This window comes from Euleptes europaea, chromosome 2 (assembly GCF_029931775.1).
Source record: "Euleptes europaea isolate rEulEur1 chromosome 2, rEulEur1.hap1, whole genome shotgun sequence".
NCBI classification, from domain to species: domain Eukaryota; kingdom Metazoa; phylum Chordata; class Lepidosauria; order Squamata; family Sphaerodactylidae; genus Euleptes; species Euleptes europaea.
The window spans coordinates 102,245,021-102,258,416 of NC_079313.1; the positions used below are offsets into that span (position 1 = coordinate 102,245,021).

Here is a 13,396-nt window from a genome sequence, read left to right on the forward strand (position 1 = left end):
GAAACATTCAAACTTCAATAAATGTTAAGAATCTTTTAGAAATTCAAAATTTTACATTTTTCCAATTTCCATGGAGCAGGCTCCCAGCTCATCCCAAACTGTAATTTGGTTCCTACCTGGAGACAAAGATGCTAAGAGAACACAAAATTGTTTGTTTAACAATAACGACAAAAGGACAATAGTGCTAACTTTAGAAATTAAAAAAAAAATCTCCAGACAGGAAGTGCTAGGAACACCCCGGAAGTTCCTGTTGAGAAACCTCGGAAGCTATCATTCAAGCGCATGGGCAGAGAGACGACACAAAAACTTTTAATTGCGGGAAGGGAAAAAAAATCAACCTCAACCTATCCGCCTCGCCGGAAGTGGCTAGACAGGAAGCCACTTCTTACCGGCGCCAGGGGGAGTTTAGAGTATCCGGGAAATCCGTTTCTAAGGCCGGAAGTACGTCGCCATGCTTTGCGTTGAGGCAGTCTATTCAGAAGGGAGGGGGTGGCCGGTTTGATTGAGCCTGGGAGGGCTCGGAGCTTTTTTGGATCGCGATGGCCGGAAGGATGCCGGATGGAGCTCAGCGAGCGGACGGGAAGATGGCAGGGATGGAGGTCCCCGGAGAGGCCGCTGCCTCGAACTCGTGAGTAGCGTGGTTCAGCTTCTCTTCAGGACTCGCTCGCATTCTGGCCGGGGCGACTCGACGGTTGGGTTGGGTTGGGTTGGGTTGGGTTGGGGGGGGGGGGTTGCCACGCAACGCCGCCTTTGTCGCCGGGCCCTCGCGGCGGATCTTTCGCAGCGCCTCGTAGTGGCGGCTTCTCGCCAGTCGGCTGCGCAGGGCTCCCTCTAGCGGCTTCTTTGCGCAGACGAGCTGGCGGAAGCGGAAGTCTTTGGGGCGCGCGCGCCTGGCGACGACGGTTGGTTGTCCTCGGGGAGGGGGAGGGGGAGGGCTCTTGTTCCGAGGCACGTAGCGCAAGGGTGGAGAGAGTGAAGGCGAGAAGAGACCATTCAGAGGCGACCCCAAAGCATTTTGGTCTCTGTGGCAATCCATAGAGCAGCTCCTCCAGCGGATCTAATCCTCATAGTCCAAACCATTGAGATCTGGGTTTCCTTTTAATGGTGTCCCAGAATCTCTGGTCTGAGGTAAGCTGCCTCATTGAAGTTATAATAGGGATTGCTTTCTTACTTTGATGCCTTAGGCATTTTTGTTTAGTTGGTTACTTAATTTATTTATTTTTTAATAAAATTTTTTTTATTATTTTTTCCAAAATTATTAATCACATGGTTTAACAATGACATGAACAGTAAAAAATAAAAACAAATAGGTAACATTGTTAAAAAAATTATATATAATAAAGAATTGTTGACTTCCCCTACACCTCCCTTCATCTTGTGATGAATAAGTAATCTCTTTTGCACAAAATCCTAATACCATTGTTAATATTTATTAATATCTTTAGCACTTATATTTTTCAAGGAGAAAAAATAATAATAGTTAATATCATATAAAGGAGAAAAAAAGGAAATAAGAAAAAAGAAAAGAAATAGTAAATCTCACTAATAATAAGTGGATTAGTATAATAAAAAGCATTTGATTATTTCCTATTTATACCTTGCCTTTCTTCCCAATGGGGAGCCAAAATGGCCTGCTTGTGACAATAAAACGGAGAGGAGAACAACAGCTCAGTGAGTTAAGTCAGCCTAAGAGTGTGTGACTGGCCCAAGGTCATCCAGCAAGGCTTCCATGGCAGAATAGGGATTTAAAGATGGGCCTCCCAAATCCTAATCCAACACTAACCTCTATAGCAACACAGGCAGTTCCCAAAATAAGGGTGTGCTCACTGGGATAGTTTGGCATCATCTTTGGAAGCTTAACTGGAAGCGCAAGACTGACTCAAAGCAGGTCACAAAGTAAAAACAAAACAATAACATTACAAAAACCAGTGTATGAATTAACTATCTGTAGCCTGCCTCTCATGCTGAAGTTCAAGGAGTTTAAAATTAATGCAATTAATTTAAACTTGAAATTTAAAATTAGTGCAGTAAGAACAGTATGAGACATCCAATGGACAATGCAACAGGAATAGGGTTATAAATATTAGAAACCAATGCCAAAAAGTATGGAACATAAAAAACAGTCAATAAAGAGTGCAGAGAATGGAATTACAAAAAGTTGAGTACAATATAGTAGGAGCAAAATAATGTATCCTATAGACTACAAGCCTTTTCCCTTCTGACCAATTCCATTTCCATTATACCACTTTCCTGTTCTCTTCATAAAAATGCCTAACGGTTTCGTTTTACACATTTGAACTGTGTACCTTCCTGACCTCCTCAGACAAGCCATTCCATAAGGTGGGGGCCTGCAATAGGGAGTTCTAAGTATGGATAGTTTCTAATGTGGGTCCTAAGTCATGAAAGACTTTGTAGGTGATACTTTATGCCTTGAACTGTTTCAGAAACTAATTGGTAAACAATGGAGTGACTGAAGAACAGGTGTCATATGCAAGTGTAGCCTAGTTCTTGATAGGACTAAATCTGTGGTGCTCTGCACCAACAGGATTTTCTGAATTGACTTCAAGGATAGACCCATGTAGAGTGCATTGCAGAAGTCTAGCCTTGAGGTCACTGTAGCACAGATCCATAAAAACAGCATTAAAGTGTTCAGCAGCCATAAATGAACAGTTCCATTAAAAGCAAACCATAAAAATAGCTGAAAAAGAAGGTACTCTTCAATTAAAAGCCTAAAATACATTAAAGTTGACACCAGAGAAACCTCAAGGGGGAGTGTGTGGGAAAGGTGAGGTGCCATCTTTCACAAAGCTCTCCTTGGTTTCCACCTGCCTCTCTTCTGCCAGTGGGAACATACAGGTCAGGGTTTGGGATGAGGATCTTAACTGGTGGGTTATATAGTATAGGAGTAGGAGTTCCTTCCTCCGTTACCATGGTTTAGAAATTAGTGTGATTCTTAACTTGTAGGAAGGGGATGGCTGCTTTATCTCTGTTTTAACCATGTAAATGTTATGAATGATTCAGCTAGGGTGCTTTTTTAAAATCCTCATAGGCTCTGCACTGAAGGCAGACAAACTAGGTCAACATTAGTCTCCCCCCCCCCACTCCAAAGACTTTTTAATTGCTAGCTTGACTTTGACCTGTTCAGTGCATCTGAAATATTCATAGCGCACATATTAGTGCCCATTGTTTATGTGACTCTTTTCCCCTTTCAGGGTTGTAGGTAATGTATACCGAATAGTTGAGACACATGGGCTGGATGGAGAACAACTTCTGAAGCTACTTCCAGTTTCTAAAATTTTGAGAAATGCTGGGCCCTCTGTACATTCTCCAGTTGGGTCTGATAATGCAAAGGTAAATGCCTCTATTCCTGGTCTTGTTTCTTCGAAGACTGTGTTCTCAAATACTACGACGTCACCACTTGTTAAGTTACCTGCCCTTCTGACAGCAGCTCCTGGAAAATTAATTCTTCAAAAACCGTTGGATAAAGTGGAACTAGTGAAAGTAACCTCTGTTGTTTCATCAGTCAAGAGCAATGTTTCAGCGAATACCAAAAATCTTCCAGTGACTGTTAACTCTTCCATACTGCCTTTTGGGCTTCACCTCCAAATACCAGCTTATGCAGAAGTGAAATCTGTTCCAGCGTCTTGCTTGCCCCCAGCTATCCAACAGAAGATACTCACAGTGGCAGCTACAAATGCCTCTGTGACACCTGAAGCTGCAAAACCGCCAAATGTTATTTATGTGTCGCCAGTAAAAACAGTGAAAACACGCTTGCAAAATATAAATCCAACACCTGCTGCAGAATTGACAAAACCTTTAGTACTGACATCTGCACAAACAGCAGTCAACAATTCTGTGCCAGATGTGGTATCATATGATAGCCCAAAAACCCAGGAAACTCCTATGAAATGGGTTGTCCAAGAAAACCCACAGTCATCAGCATCTTGCCTGGTTCCTGTAAGGTCATCAAATGACATGATATCAAAAATGTTAAAAACGTTGGTCGATAGGAAAAATGTAAAAAACAATCCTGCTGGCATTCTGCCTGCGTGTTCTAATAGCTTGAGTGAAAGCCAAGAAAAGGTAAATTCTGTTAAAGATAATGCCCTGGTGATGTATAATGGGAAAGTCTATCTGCTGAGAAGAAAAGAATCCAGTACTGAGTCAGCCCAGGATGACAAACAAGCATCAGCCACTGCTGATACAAACTTCAGTACACACGGATCACAGTTAACTAGTTCAGTTGCAGCTAACACAATAACTAATCAAGTTGTCAATCTAGTATTGTCAAAAAATAAAGGGATTGCGCTTAGTGCAAAGAATTCAAAGTTATGTGAGAATGTTAAACCTGCTCTGTGGTCTGAACTGAACAAGAACTTAAAAGGTGCACCTATTCTTTTAACATCACCTCAAGGGAATCTGCAGGTAGGCTCTGTTATCCAACAGGGGGCTGTATCAGCATCAGAAAATATTCCCATTAGAAAAAAAGTTGTTGATAAAACAGTGACAGAAGAAAATCTTAACGTCAACATCATACAAAGAAAACTTTCTCAAACTGCTGCTTTACAATTGTCTGCAAATCATGGTGTTTCCAAAGAGGAAGAACAAAAGGTAATTTTATTTGCTGGAGGAAAATGGTACTTTGGGTGGAAGACCAGGTCTTTATACCTCCCCTTTCATACTATAGCCTGCTATACCCTTAAAGCTGCTCCTGAGGACCAGGAGACCTGTGGAAACAGCGTGGAGTGTGGTACAAGGGCTTCAGGAGAACAGGAAATGGACAGGAATAGCTAGCCCCTGTTCTTGCATGAGTAGAAATACCCTCCTGTTTGCTCAACGCAGCTTTGGAACCAGCCCCAGTGTGTCAGACTAAAAACTTCAAGTATGTAGTCAGTATGCTGCCAATATTTATTTATTATTTCCATTTGTTACCCCGCTCTTCCCAGCCAAAGCCAGACTCAGAGCGGCTTACAGAATATAAAAGTCATATTAATCAAAAGCATTAAAACATTTTAAAATAGCCCTATAAAATCATAATCATTAAACTAATTTACCTAGGCGCCGCTAAAATACGAGTCACAATACAACAACCCAGCTAGGCAAGCAGATGGAAGGCACCAGATGGAATAAAAGGTGTTAACCACAATGGGAAGTTTAGGGAGGCCAGTCTTTATATATAGGTATTGTAGCTGGCCTCAACCATAAGCCTGGTGGAATAACTGTTTTACAGGCCCTGCGGAACTCTTTGAGGTCCCGCAGGGCCCTGGTCTCGCTAGCGAGGCTATATATATATAAAGATTGCTACAGTCAAAAATCACTAACCATTTGGGTTCCTAGCTGGCTACTAAAGAATTTTTTTTAACCCTCATTATTAGAGCTAGTGAGAGTCACAAAAGAAACCAGTGCAGTTGGAAGTGGTGTCTTTAAAAAACTACTTTGTGATCCTTTTCTAGCTAAAAAGTTATGCACACATACAGTAAATTAATACAGTCCTAACCATCCATTTGAAATTTAATCTTTTGGCCAAGGAACACTTCTTGTTAATTGACTAGTAAGTTGAAATGTTGTGGTCTGTTATTCTATGCTTTCCTAGCTCCTGTAAGCTTGTATATTTCACAAAAAGGAGATGATTCAGTGAGAATACAATACTTTATTAACATGTACACAAGCATCAGAAATGGAAGCAGTGAACAAATAGGGCTACAGGTAACGTACTACGTAATGTGGCTGCCCAGGCAAAATAAAACTTTGTTCTCTTGGGCCCAGTGGACAACATTTGGGTAGGTTCCAAAGTTTGGATGTGGTAGTGAGTGGTTTACAGCCCTGTTTTCCTTGGCATTTTTTAAGGCTACGCTATGCTGCTTCAGTCAGCAGCCTTCATATTTGTTTAGTGAGGTCCAAAGCAACTGAGTAACAGGGCTGTCTTCCATGTAACGAGACACAGTCTGTGTCCAGTGGCAGCCACATCATGGACTGCTGCTTCTGCTCTTACTGATGCCAGAACCATAGCATGGAGATAGATATTTTGGTCTTTGTGATCAAATGAATGAGTTGGCAGTTCTGAGTTGGTCAGCAAAAATCAGCTTCCATTATAACAGAGCTTCTCTGGTCACATAAAAACAATGTGTTGCAGACTGTTCAACAAGTGGCTGCTTTCATGCCTGTCATACATGGAATGGACTGTATTTTGTTCTACATGTCTACTTCCCCATTGTTTGAGAAGTATTTTCAGGCTCTGTGCAGGACAGTCCACGTGCGCTCCTTTTCCTTGCCATCTGAGATTTGCTTCAGTATGCTGAGATGTCTGTAGGGAAGGAGGAGTGAACAGAGAAGCCCACAAGTGAACACAGGTAGAGCCTGCTGGGTCAGACCAGGGGCCCATTTTGTCTAGTATGTTGTTTCACCAGTGCCCAACCAGTTGCTCTGGAGGGTCAAACACACAGGGCAAGGAGGCCGAAGCCCTTCCTTGCCGCTGCCATATGGCGCTGCCATTCAGGTTTTCCACTCATGTATGCTTTTATAAACTTCTGTTGTGTCTCCTCTTAGCTGTCCTTTTTCTAGATTGAAAAGCCCCAGATCCTTTAGCCTTCCCTAATAGGAAAGGTGTTTCAACCCCCTAATCATTTTGGTTGCCTTCCTTTGTACGTTTTCCAGCTCTGCAATATCCTTTTTGAGATACAGCTACCAGAACTGCACACCATGTTCCAGATGAGGCTGTGCTATAGCTTTATACATGGTGTACACAGTCCTACAATATACACAGGCATTACAATATAGTCTCTTTTATGTTCAGTCCCTTTCCTAACAATACCCAGCATAGTTTACCTTTTTCACCACTGCCCCCCACTGGGTTGACATTGAGCTTTCCACCCAAAGATGTCTCTCAGTTTCAGCCATTCAGTACAGGGTGGATTTGATTTAAATGAAATTGATTTAAATCACTAGTCAGGCTAGATTTAAATCATGGTTTTCTACATAAACAGCACTTCTTGTGATGTCATTTAATTCGGGCCACCAGGCCTTGCATTTCTTTGTTGCAGTGTTTGCATTTTGCATGCATGCCTGCCTTACCCACAGGTAGAGGAACTTCATTAAAATATTCCCAAACTGGGTCTGTTTTACAGCCAGCTGCCATTATAGGTTTTCTCCTCTAGAGAGAGAATAAAATGATAAACCTCAGGCTGTACGCACAAAGATCCCAAGACGTGGAGAATTCTGCTCAAAAGGTTTCAGTATCATTTTTACTGCTTGCCCCTCACACCTAGCTCCTTGTGTAGATCTATTCCACTCCAATCAGTCTTTATTCATTGAACTTCTTGAAACTTAGCAGTTAAGAGGTAAGGGGTTGATTCTGTATACATAGATCTGCAAAGGAGCAGTCTCTAGACCTTAGCAGTCTTGAGTTATTGAGGGGTGTGTGTATTCACAATTGCTTATTAACCCCGTTTCCTTGTGGGCTTCCAACTTGAATACTTTTATTAGGAAACGGCAGCATATCAGAATGTTGGTTCTGCTTCCAGTAAGAGAGGGGGAACCAGAAACCTCCTGAGGCAATAGTCTAAATATTCTGATATCCTGGCAAATGATTGCTAATATGTTGAATGCTTATTATTTCAGATTGAAAAGATAAACTCAACAGGAATGGGTGTTCAGAGCAAACAAATGAAAGTGCAACACAGAAAGCAGTATGCTGAGATCAGAAAGAAATTTCGCCTGTTAAAAGAGGAGAGAGTATACCTCAGGAGAATACCATTACTAAATTCTGTTATAAAAACAAAAGAAACTGAGTGGTCCAGTAATGAACCTATGAATGACTCTTGCAAAATGCTGCAGGCAATAACTGTGAAACCTGGTCTTGAAGAAGAGGAAATGGTAACTGAAACGTTTACATATATTTGTGCTATATTGGTAGTCTTCACCTGTATTGTAATGTAGAAAGGGCCATAAAGCCACAGTCACCAGATTCTGTGAGGATAGCATGAGAACACTCTGGCTTTGGAAAGCCTCCAGGAGAGGGTAGGTGTTGGGGGAACAGAGCAAATAGAAAGGCCGAGGACTAAAAAACCGGAAGAGGTGACTGAAAGTGGAGTGAGGAGGAAAGAGCTCATAAGGCAAGGTCACTGAAAGAAGGAAGCACAGGGTAAATAATATAAGAAGCAGGAACCTGGTAGGGGAATAGGTAGAGTAAATAGAGGGCTGATAAATAAATACACTGGGAAGAGCTAATGAGACAGACAAGAAGGTGGACACTTGAGACGTTGCCAGACGCACAGGAAGATTTCATCTTTGGATATATTCTGGCTTTAAAGTTGGAGGTAAAGAATGTGGAAGTTTAGTAGGTTTTGGAAGTGTGTGGATGTCCATGATCATCTGTTTATAAAAATGTAGTTTGGTAAGGCCTGTTTTCTGAAATTATGCGGATATTTTCAAACTGAATTCCAGACCTGTCTTTTCTCATAGTTGTTGACAGGCTATAGAAATATGTGTGATCCCAAGGCAAAGAACACACTGATGGCAAGTGAAGTAATTAGAGTAGCTACAACTCTGAACATGACAGTTGATTAAATCAGTGTTTCTAAACAAAGGGTTGGTCCAGCCAGTTTTTTTCGCTAAGGCTTGTCCTATTCCCCTCCTTACTGCAGCCGTCATGCTGAATGGCCTTTGTTCATGCAGACCCCCCAACACTTTGGGTGGTCAAAAGGGACTCGTCCTCCCAAATTCACTGGCAGAAAACCTGGCTGGATCCAACCCACCGATGCATCAATTTAACGAATGGATGTGTGTGTGTGAACTTTAGGATTAATTTATAATGCTTTCATAGTCCAGTGCCATATAATTCTTTTTCTTCTTGACACACAGATACTCGGGAAACAGGAATCAAGCATAAGGAGGAAAGCCGAACTACCTGAACCAGAGCTAGACAGTGCAAAGAGGAAGAAAACCTTGGGTCCAAGTTTAGCTCATGATGACTCTTCTTCAGTGACGGATAACCCAAGTAGTTCTTGCAGTCTAGTTATAGCACAGCAAGAAAATCCTACAAGCTCACTACAGTTCTCTTCGAGTGGGGGTTCTGACCCAAATCCTTGTGTGCAAAATAATGAGGAGAGTGAAGTTTTGTGTCCTGCTTTCCATGACATTAAAAATGAAACCTCTTTTAGTGCAGGTTCTCTTGGAGAAGACAACTTTCTGTCTAGTCCACCAGACTTAGAAGAAACAATAAAAGTTGAAAAAATAGAAAGACTTAAACTCCTTCTAAAGGAACGAGAGGCAGCACTGGAGGAGATGCGCAAAAAACTGCAGGAGACTTGAGAAAATGCACATAGTACAGAAATAAAATTATCATTTGAATAGAGTAATGGAGAAGTGGAATACAAAGTTACACAAATTGTGTGCCTATAATTCCTTTTAAAACCAGTTGATGATAGACCTCAAACCTGTTGAATAACTAATATACAACTTGAAATGTTTCACATGGAAAAATTATTTATTTTTCTAAGTAGCAATAGTATTTCTACTTTTTCTTAATCCAGTAGAATGAACCAAGAAATCTCACTCTTTCCACCTTAAAGCCAGCTTCTTTTAAAATATGTATGTCCCTGTAAATCTGATTCCTGTTCATCTAGGATGGTATATTTTATCATCATGCTGGAATATATTTGATGATGAAAATAAATACACAGGTGTGTATTAGTGGAAGGGATCTGTGGGATCCTGTTGCTTTATATGAAGCTATTTTTAACTGTTCAGTATAGAATGACACTCAGATATTTCTTAAGACAGTAGCATGTTAATCCAGTGTAATTGTTCGCCTGATTAGTGTTCAATATCTTAGTTCAATTCAAAACGGATGTTTTATGCATATTTTTACTATACAGTATTCATCTATTTCTTGAACTCTATATTTTCAATAGAGTTTGATAATTCCAGAGAAGTAGTCCTGGAGTAGTATTAAGGTAGACTACTCTGATTCTTCCTTATGCAGGAGACCGCACCAGACGAAAAGCTTTGGGATAGAGATGTTAAAAACAGGTAGGTGCTTTAGATGCACAGGAAATGAAAACCGTTGATCTGCAGGAATTTTTCTGCAAAACATGTCTTGGAGTATTCCAGAAGAGGAAGCAATCCCTGTATTCGACCACTTAGTTCAGGTTCCCTTGACACTGGCAATGCTATAATTATTGCATTACTTAATATGTATTAAAGTTCTTTAAATACATTAAAATTCTTTTATAGAGGATGGTGCAGACTTGTTTTCTGTTGCCCCAGAAGGTCGAACCAGAACCAGTGAGTTGAAATTAAATCAAAAGTTTTTGGCTAAATATTAGGAAGAACTTCCTAACAGTTAGAGCAGTTTCTCAGTGGAACAGGCTTCCTTGGGAGGTGGTGGGCTCTGGAGGTTTGTAAGCAGAGGCTAATGGCCATCTGACAGCAATGCTGATTCCGTGAACTTGGGCAGATCATGAGAGGGTGGGCAGGAAGGATTGTGTCAGTGCTTGGCTTTCGTGGCCCTTTCTTGCCCAAGGTAATGCTGATCACCAAAGACTGGCTTGGATTTAGTGATACACAAGCAGAAACAAAAATGGACTCAGCTAGTATCAAGTTTAGTAGCGCCTTAGAGACCAACAAGATATTTGGGGTATAAACTTTCGAGAGTCAATGATCCCTAGTTCTACTGCAGATTAGCATGGCTATCCTCTGAAACTATCATAAATGGATTTAGTTCTTGTGTAACACTTGGCACTTTCTTCCCTGTGTATTACAGTGGCCAGGAATTGGTTTCACAAGATCTTGCACAAGCAGAAATGCAAGTGGGAATATAATAGGTTTGACAGTATGCGGTCTTTTGTTGTTGTTGATTATACAAGAGCTGTAGCACAACTGGAAACTGCACTGCGTGCAATGATATCCCTTTCAGTATTACACTGAGAATTCTAATAGCAGGAGCTTTTTGAGTGGTGGCCTCTCTGGTTATCCAGTTTGGATGAAAGGAGCCAAATTGGATAAAGTTTTCCCTATGAATCAAAATTAGCACAAGTGCTAAGCTTGGCAGCGGCAGGTGAATAACAACTGTGACAAGTACCATTACTTTCAGTGTTATTTTTTCTGTAGGGAATTTTGTATCCCCCCATGCCGCTTCAGAAAAACAGCCATAGCAGCTTATGTTTATTAAGAATCAGTAAAGCATCAGCAATAAAAGAACCAGGTAAAATCTCAAACAGTTATTAATATACCGGCACAAGATAAAAATTTGTCCCCATCAAAGGCCCCCTCAGAACACCTCCATAACAAGTTTTTCCAGGAGGAAATCCAGAAGCGATCTTGAACTGCTAACAGTCTGTTAGGGAAACTGCAACCCGTGACCAGGACAACTTGTAGAAATGTTTCTGAATTGGTTTTTCTTCTGATCCATAATGTTTCTGTCTTATGTGGATTAAGTTTACATTTTCTGGGCCTCCCTTTTTAGTTCCAGTTTCAGAGGTCAAACCTGAGCTGCTGGGAGAGCTGTGAATGGATCGTCTCAGAATTATTCAAAGAGAAATGGCTGTGTAGAGAGCCTGATTTGGATCAGAAGTGTGGGGGGGGGGGCTTTACCCTTCCCCTGTGTGATGTTTGCCAGTCAAAATAGAACACAGAGATATTTGTATTGCAATAAACCTTGGAAGGAAAGAAATTCTCGGTGTGATCCTAAGCAGGTCCACTCAGAATCCTACTGAAGCTATTCAATAGGGCTTACTCCCAGGAAAGTGTTCTTAGGATTGCACTACCTGTCTCTTTTTCCCTTCCAGGGCTAATAACAGTATGAGTGGTGGCAGTTGTTTTTTTTATGGCAATACACACACAAGAGGTACAAAGTATTAAACCCCTTCCCACCACCTAAACCGAACCAGGGTTTGAGGTCAGACTTTCTTATTAAAAATGCTGGGAAGCCCTGGTGAGCTATCTCCTGATGTCCAAACAGTACAAACTTAAATGTGGATCCCTTGTTGTGGCACTTGCTGATCCAGTCTCTCTTATACACAGATGTACAAAACTAGTTTTGTCTGAAAGTATTGTTCAAAATTATTTGTTTCTATGTGAACTCGCTTGTAATAAATTGAAATGTACAATTTTGAATATACAATTGAAATGTATAATTTTGAGGTTTTGCTTTTGACAGGAATGTTAAGCAATATGTCAAAAGCTGTGATGCTTTTGACCCTAGCCATGGCCTCTTGTTGGGTGCCTTGAAGAAAACAAAACAGAAGTCCAGTGGCATCTTAAAAGACTAACAATATGTATTCCACTCAGATACAATGGAAAGAGAAAATTGTTTGCCTCATTTTAAGAATGTTTCAGAGGGGTAGGAGAAAAGGGGGAGGAGTTGAGCAGAGGCCTGGTATAATTAGTTATACATTATGGATGATGAGAGAGATTTCTAGACATTTTCAGGCAGTTAATATAAAAGTACAATGAAGTAGGTAAATTAAGGAAGAGGTAGTTAAAGCATGAATTAACTGACATCGGTAAAGAGATATAAGAATGGTCACGAGGCATGGTGTGTCTGACCCAACTAACTGCACCTGGTTACACAATTCTCCAGATGATTAGGGAGAAGGGGTTGCTATCATCCTCTCTGAGACCTTCTGCAGGCTTCTATAGCAGGCATTGATTATATACTACTTACATTAGAGACTAAGGAAAAATTAGGCTTTCTGCTTGTTTACCAATCACCTAGTTCCCCAGTGGGCACACTATCTGAGTTGGCAGAGGATCTCTCAGATGTGGCGAGGAAAACACCCGGACTGATTGTTCTGGGTGATTTCAACATTTATGCTGACTGCTCCTCTTTGGGGCAGGCCCAAGGTTTTATAGCCTCTCTGCCTGCCCAGGACCTCTCTGAAATCGCAACGGGCCCAACACATGAAAAAAGCCATACTGTCCTCTTAACATTTTGCACTGAACCTCCTTTGCTTCAGGATTACAGATTATGCCGGAACCATGGTCTGACCATTACCTACAGAAGGCAAGGATGTATATGGTATCAACAGCCCACAAAAAGGCCCCCCCAGTTAAAATGGCCCACCTGCAGAGTCTAATGGATCCTTCTGGATTCCTAAATGCTCTGGGGGATTTTGGGATTCCAAACACTTGCCCTGTCGAGGCTGCAGTAAGATCTTGGAATGTGAATGTCCTTGAAACCATGGGCAAGATTGGTTCTTGTAGGTTATCTGGGCTGTGTGACCGTGGTCTTGGTATTTTCTTTCCTGACGTTTCGCCAGCAGCTGTGGCAGGCATCTTCAGAGGATTAACACTGAAGGAGAGACACTGTCCTGGTAGGAGAGACACTGTCCTGGTAGGAGAGACACTGTCAGGAAAGAAAATACCAAGACCACGGTCACACAGCCCGGATAACCTA

At 41.4% G+C, this 13,396-nt stretch overlaps 1 protein-coding gene across 1 annotated transcript; it reads left to right on the forward strand.

Annotated features, from left to right (window-relative positions):
* Positions 1–539: 539 nt before the first annotated feature.
* Positions 540–9,309, forward strand: LRIF1 (ligand dependent nuclear receptor interacting factor 1). Its single transcript, XM_056845437.1, has 4 exons — positions 540–628; positions 3,213–4,611; positions 7,618–7,872; positions 8,860–9,309. The coding sequence occupies exons 1-4, from the start codon at positions 540–542 to the stop codon at positions 9,307–9,309; spliced, it is 2,193 nt and encodes a 730-aa protein (XP_056701415.1).
* Positions 9,310–13,396: the final 4,087 nt, after the last annotated feature.